The sequence below is a fragment of the Sinocyclocheilus anshuiensis genome, unplaced genomic scaffold (genome assembly GCF_001515605.1).
Source record: "Sinocyclocheilus anshuiensis isolate Anshui unplaced genomic scaffold, SAMN03320099.WGS_v1.1 scaffold1208, whole genome shotgun sequence".
NCBI classification, from domain to species: domain Eukaryota; kingdom Metazoa; phylum Chordata; class Actinopteri; order Cypriniformes; family Cyprinidae; genus Sinocyclocheilus; species Sinocyclocheilus anshuiensis.
This window is the reverse complement of record NW_015542424.1, coordinates 350,314-365,105: the sequence shown is the minus strand read 5'-3', so window position 1 is coordinate 365,105 and position 14,792 is coordinate 350,314. Positions and strand designations below refer to the sequence as shown.

Sequence of the window (14,792 nt, the reverse complement as noted above, 5' to 3'; positions counted from 1 at the left end):
GGTGAGGGAACAGCTGTATGTGTTACTAAGCATGAAAGTTCCGAAACTGAAGCTGTAGAACTAATAGAATGTGATGACACCGAAGAACTCATCCACAATATCCACATTGACCTCCACAAATATCCACCGCCCCCTGCCATCAGCTCCCACGAACACGAGGTCTGACTTTCCTGGAGAAGTGTCACCTCTCTCGGCGTTGTCAGACTTTGTTCTGTGTTTTGTGTGTGTCTTGCTCCCCATGTGTCTTCCTATGCCCATATTTGGTTAGTTTTGTTGATTTTATCAGACGATGCCGTGATTATAAATGAGAGTGACTCCTGGTTAACATGTATTAAAAGGGGTCGTGTTTAGTCACTATTTAGTGTGGTATTTTTTGACAATATTCACTCATCATGACAGTAAAATAGGGCATTCTAAGTCAATATACTGCAGTATTTCCTCTCTCAATAAGTAGAAAATATGGTTAACACCCGGTCATGCATGAAAAAAAAATACCGTCATGTACCGTGAAACCGTTATAATTTTGAAAAATACTGTGATCTAAATTTTTGGTCATACCGCCCAGCACTAGTTTCCAATTAAATCTTTACATTCACATGAAACAGCTGGTGTCAATTTGTGTGCTCAACCTAAAAGAAAAAAAGAGGAAGAGATAGATTATAAAAGAAAAAGTGAGCAAGAGAGCTCTAAAATAGAGGATCCCATTCGCACAGAGCTTCTCAGCACTCTTCCTATTGAAGTACATGGGCATAATAGGATGCGCTTTAAGGGGAAAGCGATAAAAAACGCGGCCTGATATAGCAGAGCTATAGGTCTGCGTGGCCTGTGGAAAGCATATCCGCAGCTGAGGCTTGGCTGGAATCGTTTCGCACAAACAACGCAATATGTCTGTAATTGAATAATATTTTCCCTATCAGGGCCGTTTATCCGGAGCGATGCCTGCGGGTTGGACCTCTGGAGGATTTCAATGTGTGCAGCAGGCAGCGGTGTTAACGAGATTCATTCACCTCGTTAATGAAGCAAGAGGGTGTGTCTCATTAGTATGCGTCATTGCTTCTTTCATTAAACACAATCATGTAGCCTAATCACGGCCGATTAATTTCTCAGCCCTTTATAGATTCTCTCAAATCATCCGCACAAGTCAGTCCAAGATTTTGATTGCCCGCGGAACTGACGGCCGCTCCCACTCGGTTTCGCGTGTACACAACTAAACACGGAGACACATCTCTAGCAATCTACATGGTTTTCACTGTAATATAAAGAATTGCCTTGAGGAAGGAGAAAAACTGAGAGTGAAACGATCTCAATCGGTTGCTTCAATATCACAATCATTACAGGCAGCAAATTACATCAGGGTCTCTTTTAGAGATTGAAACCAGCAGCAACATTGATTTAGCTTTCCATCATCTGGGGCCGTATTAGCATTTGTGTGCTTTTTATGTTGAGTAGAGTGTATTAGAGTAGCTAATGAGCTTGCGGTGGTCAGTATCGCGGGGCATTCGTTTTGTAGTTTGTAGTATTGTTCGGCAACAGAGCCAATTCTACAATCAGAGTTTGCTCAATTATAAAATAAGCAAGGTTCAAACGAACTCAGTGCAAAAAGAGCTGAAGTTAATTGTAGCAACCATGCAGTCGCCATATGCCCGGTTTTCTAAGTGTGGTCTGTGGCCTGGCCATATCCATAGATTTGTCCCCCAGTCACGCATCTGTCTTTTTTTAATCAATGCAGAAGCTATTTAGATGCTGGTAAATGCAGCACGAGTTCAACAGGTGATGTCCAATTATTTTAATGGTCACTAAGGGTTAATAGTGGGCACTGTGTCACAGCACGTAAACAAACTGACTGAATATTACCATATAGTCATCTCCTTGGTACACTACCCTTCAAGATTTTGGGGTTTAGGGTTTTTTCTCTTTTGAAAGAAATAACCACTTTTATTCAGCATGGATGCATTAAATTATTAAAAAGTGACATTAAAGACTTTCACATTGTTCTAAATGATTTCTTTTTAAAATAAAGCTGTTCTTTCTATTCATGAAAAAAAAAATCCTGGGAAAAAATTAGCATGGTTTTCGTTAAAATATTATGCAGCACAACAGTTTGCAACATTGATGTTTCTTGAGTACCAAATCAACATGTTAGAATGATTTCTGAAGGATCTGAAGAAACGTCTGCTGAAAATTTAGCTTTGCCATCACAGGTATAAATTACATTTTAAAATATATTAATATATCAAAAATATATATCCAAAAATCTGGCCCCCAAACTTTTGAGTGGTAGTATATGTTAACATACTAATAATGTTGCAAGTACTATAAACATTAAAGCAATTTACATTTCAAAATTCACATTAAAGGGTTACTTCACCCAAATTCTTTATTGGACTTCTTTTGGACTGTTGAACAGAAACACCCACCCAGTGCTATTATAAAGCTTGGATGTGCCAGGACATTTTTTAATACAACTCCGATTGGATTCGTCTGAAAGAAGAAAGTCATATACACCTAGGACGCCTTGAGGGTGAGTAAATCATGGGCTAATTTACATTTTTTGGTGAACTAACTCTTTAACATTTTGTAGCAATAAAGCAAACTAAAGCAAAACTGACTGTGCAAATGTACACAACTGGACTTTTCTAGCATAAATAACCCTGAAAATGAGTGTGGCACTGTTCTTTTTTTACAAAGTCAGCTCACACAGCAAATCAATGCATACTGCTCCACATTTGTGCCCTTCTTCAAAAATCTGGAACAGTTTCTGACTATTTACATACATTTCATACTCACAACATTCCTATGGTTTAAAATAAACTCTCTGAGGCCTAGTATTTTAGGTTCACCTACAACCTATCCAACTGGCCGCAACCTGCATTAGATCCGAAATTTGTGATTATTAGAGAATGATGGACTATGCGTACAGTATTTTAATTACATCATGACATTCAGGAGCCAATCAGCTAGTGTAGCATACTGATAAAAGACACATTAAGTCGCTTTGGATAAACAAAAAACAAAAAAATGATAATACGCTATTGCATACCAGCTTGTAGTATAAAATGAATAGCATGGACAGGGATTTGATATAATGAAACAAACAAAACATTATTTTTGTATCATTATACCTGTGCAGTCGGATGTAGTTGGCTCGGTAAATGAGAAATCCAAACATGTACACGCTTGATCCCGGTTCCTCTTGGCCACAAAGACTCTGCTGTCATTGTCAGCCCACAGGAAACATAAAGGGGGTTCTGTAATCCCCGCACCAGACAGGCCTGGATACAGCGCCAGATCCTGATAAGATTACACCGCTAAAGGAGCGAACCGGGCTAAAATTTGAGAGAACTGTGAAGGGAGCCAGCTCTGACATGTGGCACCGACAGCGCTGCGAGCTCGGCCCAGCCCTGGCCTGGTCTCATATGGGACATGGTCCTCTCATAATCAGCGAGAGAATCTTATCAGGCCTGGCTAGCTGCTGGCGGTCTATCCGTCTCTCTCTCTTTCGCTCTCATCCACACGCACACACAAACACAGTCAGGTTGTGCAGGTGGATGGAGGTCATACCATACCTTGTATGATGTCTGGAGGGGAGGTTGTGGCGGAGATGGTGGTGGTGGTGGTTGTGGGTTTAGGGGTTGTGGTAAGGGCATCTAGATGGAAAAACACAACAAAAAAAACATGACATACGGGGAAAAATCAGGAAAAACGAAACCAAACATGATCAAATCAACAACAATGAGAGACAGATTCGTGTTGTGTAATATGTGTAGCTTTACTCAACAGATGGTAAATTAGTCTATAAACTGTAGGTGAATTATCAAGCGTAACTACTGTACAAAATGAAATATTACTCTCTGGTGAAGAAGTCATTACGAATGGTAACTGTGGGAAAAGTACTGCAAATACTTTTTTTTGTGTGTGTGTGTGTAAACATTTACTGCTAATTTAGTGTTTGGGAAATAGAATAAAATAGCATTTAACAACAATTAAAAGAAATCCAACCAAAATGAAATGATGACATGAGGGAATGATTAGAAATGAAGGAAAACATAAAATGCAGATGGTTATGCATTTAAAATGTCCATGCTAACAAATGACCATAGCCATGACACACAGAAGGGGTCCTGGCATACATTCTCCTGTTTGGTTTTTGCATTTTCACACTTCATTAGCTGCTTTCCCTCCCTACTATCTACTAATGTTGCTTCTGATTTAGCAATTTGTAGTGTGGAGTGCTGGACGCAATACTGATAGACCCCAGAGCCAGTGGCAGCGGTCGTGACAGGCTTAGTGTGTTTGATGTCGGCGAGTTAACTCAGCGGGTGTGTTAGCCAGTCCGGTGCGTGGGGTGATCAGGATTTTTCATGGAGAGACAAACAGGCAAACATTACTGAAATGAGGAATGGGAAAGGAGGGCGCGAGCGATGTTTCTCGGGGAGATAACAGGCGTGAAAAGCGTCGCGGCCCGCACCACTGTTTGCCCAACGCGTACAGACAGATACCACTGTGTTAACATCTGTGGTGGGGGAAATTGATCGGCTGTCTCCCCTCCTACTTTGTTGTCTGCGCTCCATCAAAAGAGCTCGGTGGGAGCCCTGAAACGCTTCCACTCTCTAATGATAAACATCCAGCAGGATGAAGCGGAGGCAGAGAGGAACTCTGCCTCCATCTCCTCTGCTGATACATGGGATCACTCAGAAAATGGCAGCCACGTATTGCGTGTCATGCACTAGAGGGCTTTTAACACCACACTAAACACTTGTTAAGGACACTTTCAGTCCTTAACAGTATATACATGTACAGTTATAATACAGTCTCCATCTGTCTGTCCGAATATACACAACACAATATGCAATGTAATACAAAAATATATAATATATTTTAAGGCATGTTGCACATCGGATTAACGTGTTCACATGACATTTTAAAAAGACAAATTATTGTTTAAGACTGAAATTCGAAATGGAAGTGTATGGAAACATATTTATCAGTGAAACATATGTCTACCCTGGGCTAAAGATAAAATAAATGTGATAGTTTCACTTCATGAGAATTAAAAATAAAATAAAAAATAAAATCATATTTAGTTTGTTAATATACATGACAGATGCTGACAGATGTCAGAATTTTAACATAACTATGATATTATGGCCAACTGTCACTTTAGTTATGAAAAAAAAAATCACTGGATTACAAAAAAACACTTTAAAATGCATAATAAACATTATTTAATTGAAGTGACTTTTCAACTAATCAATGTGTTTTTTTTGTAAAAAGAGGTTAATGCAATTTAAATAATGTGAATGCTGGTCCCAATTAGACTTTAAATACATTAGTTTTGACAGCTAAAAGAATTAGTAATATTAAAAAAAAGAAAAGAAAACAGTATTCATTTATTAATTTGAGTATTAAAGCAATGGTATATTTACTTTGACATTATTATGCAATTTTTTACCCTTACTACTGTAACACTTTTAATAGCACTATTATAATTTGGCCATACACTACTGTACCATTCAAAAGCTTGAGATCTGTAAGATTTGGTCACACTTTATTTTAAGGTTCAATGCTCGCTATTAACGAACCATTAACTATGACTTTTGCCTCAATAAACTCTTAATTTGCTGCTTATTAATAGTTAGTAAGGTAGTTGTTGAGTTTAGGTATGGGATAGGATTAGGTCATGCACAATATGTGCTTTACAAGTACTAATACACAGCCAATATGTTAATAGCATGCTAAAAAGCAATTAGTTAACAGTGAGAATCAATCCCTATACTAAAGTGTTACCAATTTGGTGAGTCTCTTATACTCACCAAGGCAAAATTTATTTGATCAAAAATACAGTAAAACAGTACTATTGTGAAATATTACTACAATTTTAAAATACGTTTTCCATTTCACTATATTTTAAAATGTAATTCATACCTGCGATGAAAAAGCTGAATTTTCAGCAGCCACAACTCCAGTCTTCAGTGTCACATGACCCTTCAGAAATCATTCTAATATGTTGACTTGGTGCTCAATATTCTTATTATTATCAGTGTTGAAGACAGTTGATTCCACGATACATTTTTAAGGATTCTTTGACTGTCACTCCTGAACAATTTAAATGCATCCTTGCTGAATAAATGTATTAACTTTATTAAAAAAATACAAATAAAACATCCTACTAACCCCAAAATATTGAATGTTAGTATATTTTTATTATACCAAAAATGGCAGATATTTACATAGAAAAAAACAAACAAACAGAAACATTACTAAACTATCAAAACTGATTAAACAACAAGCAAGCACATTTCTTCTTCATAATAATCCAAAACTACAGTATTCACTTCTGCACTCTGTCCATCTCTTTAAGTGGATGTGACTGCTTTACTGCACTTTCTGATGGAAAAGGTACTTTCAAAGATTTGTATGTTTGGCATGCCAATAAAAAACCATAATGGATCACAGGTTGTCAGCGGTAAGTTGTTACCTGTCCCAAACTACACTGATTCACACGGCAATTGCAACTAGGTGAAAATTTCTCTCCCAGACACCTTCCAGAAGGGCACAGCCATATGGATTTCTCATGCTTGTGATGAAGTATACCAGCAAACATACCGAGTGAACCTGCTAAACTGTGTAGGATTTAAACACAAGCATGCATCTGTCTGAAAGCACAGGGCTAAAATGTTTAATATTTTTGACACGCTCAGTCATCCTTAATATCCTATGGCAAAAAGGGAAAAGGAAACAGCTGACCAAGGAAACTCAGCAAGCAGTCAAGCATGGCAAATACAGGCTAACGAAGTTGTAGTGCAAAAAGAGCTTATTTAGACTGATTAAAGTGACTGTGTGTGTGTATTCTAAAAGGTTCTTTGTGGCGAAAAAAAGGTTCTTCAGATTATATAAAGGTAATAAAGAGATGGTTCTTTAAAGAACCTATGACTGAATGGTTCTTTGTGGAACTAAAAATGGTTCTTCTATGGCATCGCTTGAAGAACCTTTTGAAGCACCTTTATTTTTAAGAGTGTAGAGCTCACTTTACGAGCAGCAGCACATTTGATCAATAGCCACTATAGACTACATTTGCATGAAATAATGCATGCTGAGCCTGAAAAGCTTAATGCTGTATGAACTAGCAGATACATAAATGTTTTAATAAAGAAAGACGGAGAAACCGAAACCCCACTTAACGCACGTTCGCTTTAACTCAGCGGAGGGCCAACTTTATTGGCGCCACTCCGTTATGAACTGTGAATGCCCAACAGATGTTTGAGATCACCGGTGTCAATAGCTCATTAAAAACTTGGCAGGCCGATTGGATCTATAACGCACCGCATTTAGAAACAGCCCATTTTTGTACATTTTTTTGTAGCTATCTTTTTAAAAGACGAACCGATGCCTCCGAGTATCAGGGCTTATTGACTTTCACAGTGCATACCTGCCATGTCATCCCAGCGTGTGTTTATCACGGCACATTATGAATCATAGCAACAGGCCGGGGCGCGTGTGTGTGTAGCAGGCTCATTAAACCCGGGCCACTGCAAAATACTGCCGGTTACACCGATTCCCCAGATACGCAAAGGCTAACGCTAGGATGAGAACTCATATTTTACTCTCTCCCTCGCTGAGCCACTTGCTAAAACGGCGCATCTCCCAAATGAGATGCGGACCAACGCATGAGTGGCTCACAGAGGCAAGGAAGGGTATCAGGAGAGCGAGGTACGTACGAGGAGCTGACTAGATGAGTACTTTAATCGGCATGGCATTTCCCGGCATGTCCTGGGACTCCTAACGGATAACAGTCATTCAGGAACGACACGGAGAGGGAAAAACACACGTGAGTAATAGTGTGATTAGCAATGGGTGCTCAGGGCTGTTGATTTGCCCATCAGCAACCTTCTGTCATCAGGCAGCTTTATGTGTTTGTTCAAGGAGATTTTCGCTTGCTGTAGCAAAACTAGCAAGAGCAGGGGAGGGAGCTTAACCCAAATATTGCAATGTGTAGGATTCTTTGGGGCTAGGCGGCAGTTTTAGGCTTTGCTCCCTTTGGAACGCAAGTATAAACACACACACACACACACACACACACACACAAACAAATAAATAAAACATTGGGATACCGTATAAAAAAACAAAACCAAACAAAACGCTGGATGGAAACACCAAGATGAGCATAAATTCTAAAAGTAAGTCGGATAAATTTCTTATCCGGTAAGAAAACATACGCGCAATACAATGGAAACACTTTTACTGAATAAATACCTTAATGCGCAAAATCATGTGATTTTGCAATGGGACAGCATAAAACCAGACCAACCAACGGACCCATCTCATTGCACAGCATCTGAAATGCTAGTTTTGTCATTCTAAAATGCTTGAGCAAGGCCTTGTCAAAGTGCTTTGTTATAATGAACTCCCAGAAATGCATTCCCAAGCAGCAGGCTCTGAAAATAATATAACCTGACTGTATTTCATCTGCGCACTCTGAAGCTCGTAATTTATAGTTTACAAAAATTATTATACAGTGCCTTCCCCTACTGCAGCAAATAACATTTTTCTTCAAGATATTTAGCAAAAGTTAATCAGGAAGTGACGATTTTGTTCTCTTCAACTCGCTGGATGGAAACAGTGCTTTACTCGCAAATGTTTTATGCGATATTCATAGCTAGTGGTACTCTAACTAAACAACGTGTATCACTGGATTTCCTCTAGGTGGTACACATAGCAAAAATAACCAAAAACCAAAAAAAAAAATTACAATTATATGTAAAAAATACAATTATATAAATAAATAAATACATATAAAAGTTATCAAAATAATAAAATATAAAAATTAGCTCAGTATTTTTACTTCAGAACTACGGGATGTCAAATAAAAAAAAAATAAGGTTATACAATTAAAAGAGATGCTATTCTAAATGCATAAGAAAATAAAAGAAAATCAGAAGGAATATTGTTGTAAGTAGATGTTAGTTTGATTTTCTGATTTGAAGAGAGGTGGTACTCCTGAAAATTTTAAGAACCACTGCACTAGAAAATAACCTGTTAGGATCTGCAAGCTATTACCGGAGGTGGTAAACATATGCAGAAGCATATGCAGGGAAATTCCCTCCAACTTCTGGTAGAAGTGGCACATTTGCCTTGCTATAGTGTAAATTCAATTAGAGTGCATTCCTCCTCCATAGATTGCACATTCCTCCTCTCTGTAGAATCAATGAGCAAGAGAGGTGAGTGAACAGCGTAAAATAACAATAAGTACCTGCAAATCTGACACTGGCAGCAGCACTGAAGCGATCGACTCCAATGAAAGGCTAATGAAGGGAGGGCTTAGGAGACGGCCCTTGTTAATGACTCTGGCAGACGGGATAAAATGGGTGTGGATGGGAGAGACTCCTCTGCCTTTGAGCTATGATACATGAAAGCACTTAAAACAGCACTCATCCAATCTGCCAGCTGAAACATGTTATGAGAGATTTATGAAATGTTTCTCAATAAGTACAAAGCAACTCTACAGTATGATAACTCCTACAAAAATGCAACAAGTGCCTATTCTGTAGAACAGAGAGTAATGCATCTGTGTGAAAGAATGAATTTATTTAAATTACTTAATTGAATTGAATGTTGACTCGACCAACTGTGTACATGTACTATGTAGTAAACATTATGTTGTATTATCATTATTATTAGTGTATTACGTAGTAAATATAACTAAAGGATATTCACATTTTAATGCACACAAATTTGGAATCGACTAAATAATAATAATAATAATTATTATTATTATTTATGAACTAAATAAATTAAATAAAAATAAATATCAAATTGTGTGTTTAGAAATATAGCCACAGTATATTCATGTTTTCATGCACACTAACTTGGAATTCAACTGAATAACAAACATTGTTGTTGTTGTTTTTGTTATTAATTAAATAAACAAATAAATATTCTTATTTTTATTATATACAGGTTACTTATAAATATATTTATTATGTTCATCATATTGAAGTTTTTTAAACCAAAAATGAAGAATCTGAAATCCACTCTATCAATGCAACTATTAAAATAAACAAAAATAAATATCAAATTTTGTATTACTATATATATATATATATATATATAAATTATCCACAGTTATCCAATTATACATGGATATGAAACTTTGTACTTTTACATCAACAACTGTCATATAATTCAGTAAGCAAATGTGCAGCTTAGATACGAAAGCCTGCACGTCATTTGCAATGCATTCTTTCATCTTCAGACATCCAGTAGGAAGGTTTTACATTGCCAACTCTAATACGGCACATTTGCATGTCTGAATTCACAGATGACTAGATTTTTGAACGGCGGGCTGCCGAGGTCGTGTTTGACAGCAGCCAAATTTATCAGAGCAATCTGACTTTTAAATGTGTGTGTCACCAATACGATGAATTGTAAGGGAAACACTGATGGGGCAAATTGAATAAAAGTGAGCGAGCTATAAGAACGGAGGGGAAGTATGGAGAGAAGTGATTTACGGCTCCATTATTATAGCACTCGCTGGACCGAGACTGGATCTTCTCGAGTTACATGCACTGCTAGGAAGACTGCTGTTCCTCCAGCTGTTCTTTCTCAGTACTCTTCTTGCGCTACAATGTTGGATATAAGGGACAATTAGGTGCCTCAAACAAGTCTGAGGCTTGTCACAAAATCAGGCTGTTTATCAATCCCCATGCAATGTGTTTTCAGCAAGCTGTGTTGAATCCACATTGGTTTACGTGTGAGGGTTGAGGATTTAGGCTTACACTAAAACAAATATCTGTTTATGCTTGCCATTTACACAAACACATAGGGGATTCCCTCGGAGGAAGCGCGGGCCGATGCTGTACTTTGGCTTGTGGTTGGATATAAATTTCCATAACCACAAGCACATTATTCAGGGGTCCCAACTTGTTTACATTTTTCAGATCTTTCCAGTGATTTGAGAATATTGGTTAGGATAACAAAACAAAACAAAACAAAATAAAAGACTTTTGACCAATTCATGAATGAATCATTTAGACTGAGGATGAGTCAGTTTGACAGATTCATTCAAGAGTTACACCCAAAAATTAAAATTATGTCATCATTTACTTAATGTTGATAACCAAATTATTAATTAAGTTGAACTGAAACAATTTAATTGTCAACATCCTTTGAAAAATGTTCTTTTGTGTTCTACAGAAGAGAGAAAGTCATACAGGTTTGAACGACATGCCCATTTTAATTTTTGGGTGAACTATCCCTTTAAAATTAACTCAAAAAGAACAGTACAAATCAGTCTATAACTCGCAAGAAAGTTTTACTCTACAGAAGAGCAATATTTAGCCTATTAAATGTTTTAGGTCAGAGCATAATTAGAAAAAAAAGTAATTTTCCAGGCCTGGAAAACACAATTATACCATGGGAACCCTGATTCTTGACCCACCGAGTGAACAAAATCATGTTTGTGTTTGGGTTCAGCATGCACTCTAAGCGCAGTTAAGGAAGTGTATTGCCGTGATCGATTTCTGCCGGGCGGCTGTGAGATACCAAAGGAAAGCCCTCTAAGCATGGAGGAATTGTTACGGAGAGGAAACGTGAGCGAGGATGACAGGCAGAGGAGGAGTGCGCAATATTAAAGGCCAGGGCTGTGAAGGCAAAGGTAGTCTTTATTAGGTTAGAGGCGCTCCGTAAACTTGTTACAGGCCGGTGTGTTAGATCTCATTCCCCCGCAGGGGCATGCTGGGATGGGGGCCCTGGAAAATGTCTCAGGGAATGTATTTTTTCCCCATAACCAGTTTAGTGCTAGCCACCCTCCAAGTGTTCTCCATCACTTAGCTTCACAACAGTTGGGGAACAAACGCATTAGAGAAAAATTGCCTCTGCAGTACATCTGTTCTGGCTGTCTATCAAGGGCCCAGGAAGATCTGCTACCACAATCCGAGAATCTGATGTTAACTCTAATGTGTTGCATGCTTTTTTCCCCATTCATAAGCAACCAATGATAAAAATACCATTATTTTAATAAATGGATGAATAAATAATTAAAATGTACTTTTTTTACAAAAAGTCTTAAAAAATTATTAAAGTTGATTCATTAAAAAAAATAAAATAATAATTAATAAATAAAAAAAATATATAGATAAAAATTAATTACATTTAAATCCAAAATGTTAAATAAAATTTGCATTATTTTGACGAATGAATGAATGAATGAATGAAATATGATCAAATTAAGGGCCAGATTTACAAAACAGGGTAAATTAGCGTTAGCACGCAATTCTATAAAAGCGCCGATGGGAGGGGAAAATTATGCAGTGCAGATTGCTTTAAGAATGCTTTTTTGGCTGTTAAATAATGGAGCAAATACCAGTATTTTGACAAGTGCAAACGTTAGTTTATCGTGTTGCGTGATTCATCTTAATACTCTTGCCCATAAATTTTGCATCTGAAAGGGAAACTCCAACAAATGCATATGCAATAAGGTCAGGTGCAAAAATAACTGTGTCCACGCCTTTTTAGCGCTAATTCTTCACTGCGCGTCTTTAGGAAATCCTGACAGTACTATTTTAATGCCAAAAGACGGTTTGCGCTGGCGCAAGCTGTTAGTAAATCTGGCCCTTAATGTTCAAATTATTTAAAATTTTGTAGGTAATAAAGTGGCTTTTCTAAACCTTTGCAGCATAAATCATGCATAAAAGTCTTAATTTGATCAGTCCATTTGAGTCTCACCTTCTGCACATCATATGCTTTAAACTCTATATCTACACACCCTCATGATGCTCAAGATCTTTTTCCCACGTTAGGATGAAATTTCAATCTGAAAATTAGTTATAACATACTTGGTGTTTTTGTTCTCCCTTTCGTCATCTGGACACTAAGTAGGCCAAGACCACCAGTGGTGCACCCTCAAAATATTTACATGAACCAGAATAATGGCTGGGATGATGTTGGCGAGTGACGGCATGGTGCCTTGCATCTAATCAGCAGATTTATTATTATATAGGAGTGCTGAAAGTGTTAACAACCCTTATAGTGGTTACATAAGGCCATGCATGAATAGCTTCACAATTACCCTTCCGATATGCCATGCATTACATATGCCGGCTGTATGAAAACGTGTCCTCACCAAGACAGCTTGCTAAACGCCCATTTTGCCTTCCCTTTAACATCTCTGTAAAGCAGAGCGTTTAATTGAACAGTGCCTCGACAGAATGCCGTAATATGCGAAGTATGCGAGAAGCTCTGTGGGTCTTGCTGAAAGTGTCAGGGCCACTGTGTTTGTAATACACAGATGTCATCCTATTAATTTGAGGGAGAATAATTGAGACTATAGAGCACCCAGATGTCACCAGCGCCTGTCTTTATGAGCACACATGTATGTGTGTGTCGAATATATTTGAGTGTCACTCTAACACAACAGAGAAGCATGATGCTAGATTAAATGGTGACAGCCCCCGTTTCTGCATTAGCAATTGTAATGTCAGATATGAGGTTGAATTGTGTAGATATTAAAAGCAGCATCAGACGTAAAATTCATAAAACGTCCTGATAGTGTGTTATATTGAACGCTGTTTTTAATAGGGGAGGGATTTGAGCTCTCGCAGCACCATACGTGGCTGTGTCACTCTCTCTTCTATTCTGTTGGTTCAACTGTCATGAATTTCTCGTGGAACGACTGCCAAACCGCTCATGGGAGAAACGTGTGAAAAGCCTGTCGCAATTACTGGCGCATTTGCACTTCGTGCCGGGGCAAGTTTTTGGAACACGCACAACTCGGGCGAAGCCAAGTTTCTGTGGCGACCCACCGACAACATGCAATGTTCCCACACACGCACACATAAACAAAAAAGTTTGGCTTCTTTAAAGCTTATTCATAGTATCGTTTTGATAAAATGACTTGAATGTGAATTAGCTGGGGTTTGCCTCCCTCGCTACTGACATAAACTGTATATCTGTTCACTTAAAGATCCTCATTGCAGCACAAATCCTTTTTAAAATAGCTCCAGAGTCCATTGTTGCACTCTGAAAATGGAGGACAGCAATTTCACCACAGGCTTAGTGCAGCAAGAGATATCAGAAGTAAATTCCAAGAGGAAAATGGTCAGATTAGAACGTGTCCTAAAGGAAAGGAAATGTCATTGAGATCAATGTTATTGACCCATGACTCAGATGGAGTGGTGGAGTGGGTGAAAGAGGAAGAGGTTGGAGAGACAGAACTACTCGGTCTCTTTGAACTTACTGCGCACATAAAGGATGTAGTCAGCGTACGTTTCTCCCACAGAGTTGGACGCCACACACCGGTAAGTGCCGTTGTAGGACTTGTTGAGGTTCTCGATGAAGAGATCTGAGCCAGTGATAACCGCGTGAGACGGCACGTCATCATCCACTCTCACCCAGTTCACCTGATGAGGCCTGGATGGAGACACAGAGCAGAATTGGCTTTGCTTTAGAGTTGTGTAGCCAGAATATAGTTTTTTCTCTGGCCAAGGGATCTCTTACTTAGGCAAAGACATTGTCTGAGTACCATGTAATGTTTTATAGGACAATATATGGCAGGAAAATTCTAAGTTGCATATAAACTCGAGCAGTTCCGTCTAGTGTTGTCAAAAGACCCGGTATTTCGGTACCAAGTCGGTACTAAAAAAATGAAAACATTACGGTACCAGGTTTTCTTAAGTACCGGTGGTACCGAGTACCCGGTCAACCCGGTTCTTGATGCGCTATCCGAAAGTGATCCTCTTCCAGTGTTGCCAAGTCCGCGGGTTTCCCGTGGAATTGGGCTGCTTTAACACTGTTGC

General features: G+C 38.4%; 1 protein-coding gene across 5 annotated transcripts in view; it reads right to left on the bottom strand.

The window, feature by feature from the left end:
- The window catches only part of LOC107693522 (cell adhesion molecule 1-like), a 336,159-nt gene that overhangs the window by 29,566 nt on the left and 291,801 nt on the right, over positions 1 to 14,792 (bottom strand). For all 5 annotated transcript variants that reach the window (XM_016492934.1, XM_016492937.1, XM_016492936.1 and 2 more), the window contains 2 exons: positions 14,234 to 14,406; positions 3,567 to 3,647 (listed from right to left, as the gene is read on the bottom strand). In XM_016492934.1, the coding sequence (XP_016348420.1) occupies positions 3,567 to 3,647; positions 14,234 to 14,406 (254 nt within the window). The remainder of the gene's footprint in view (positions 1 to 3,566; positions 3,648 to 14,233; positions 14,407 to 14,792) is intronic.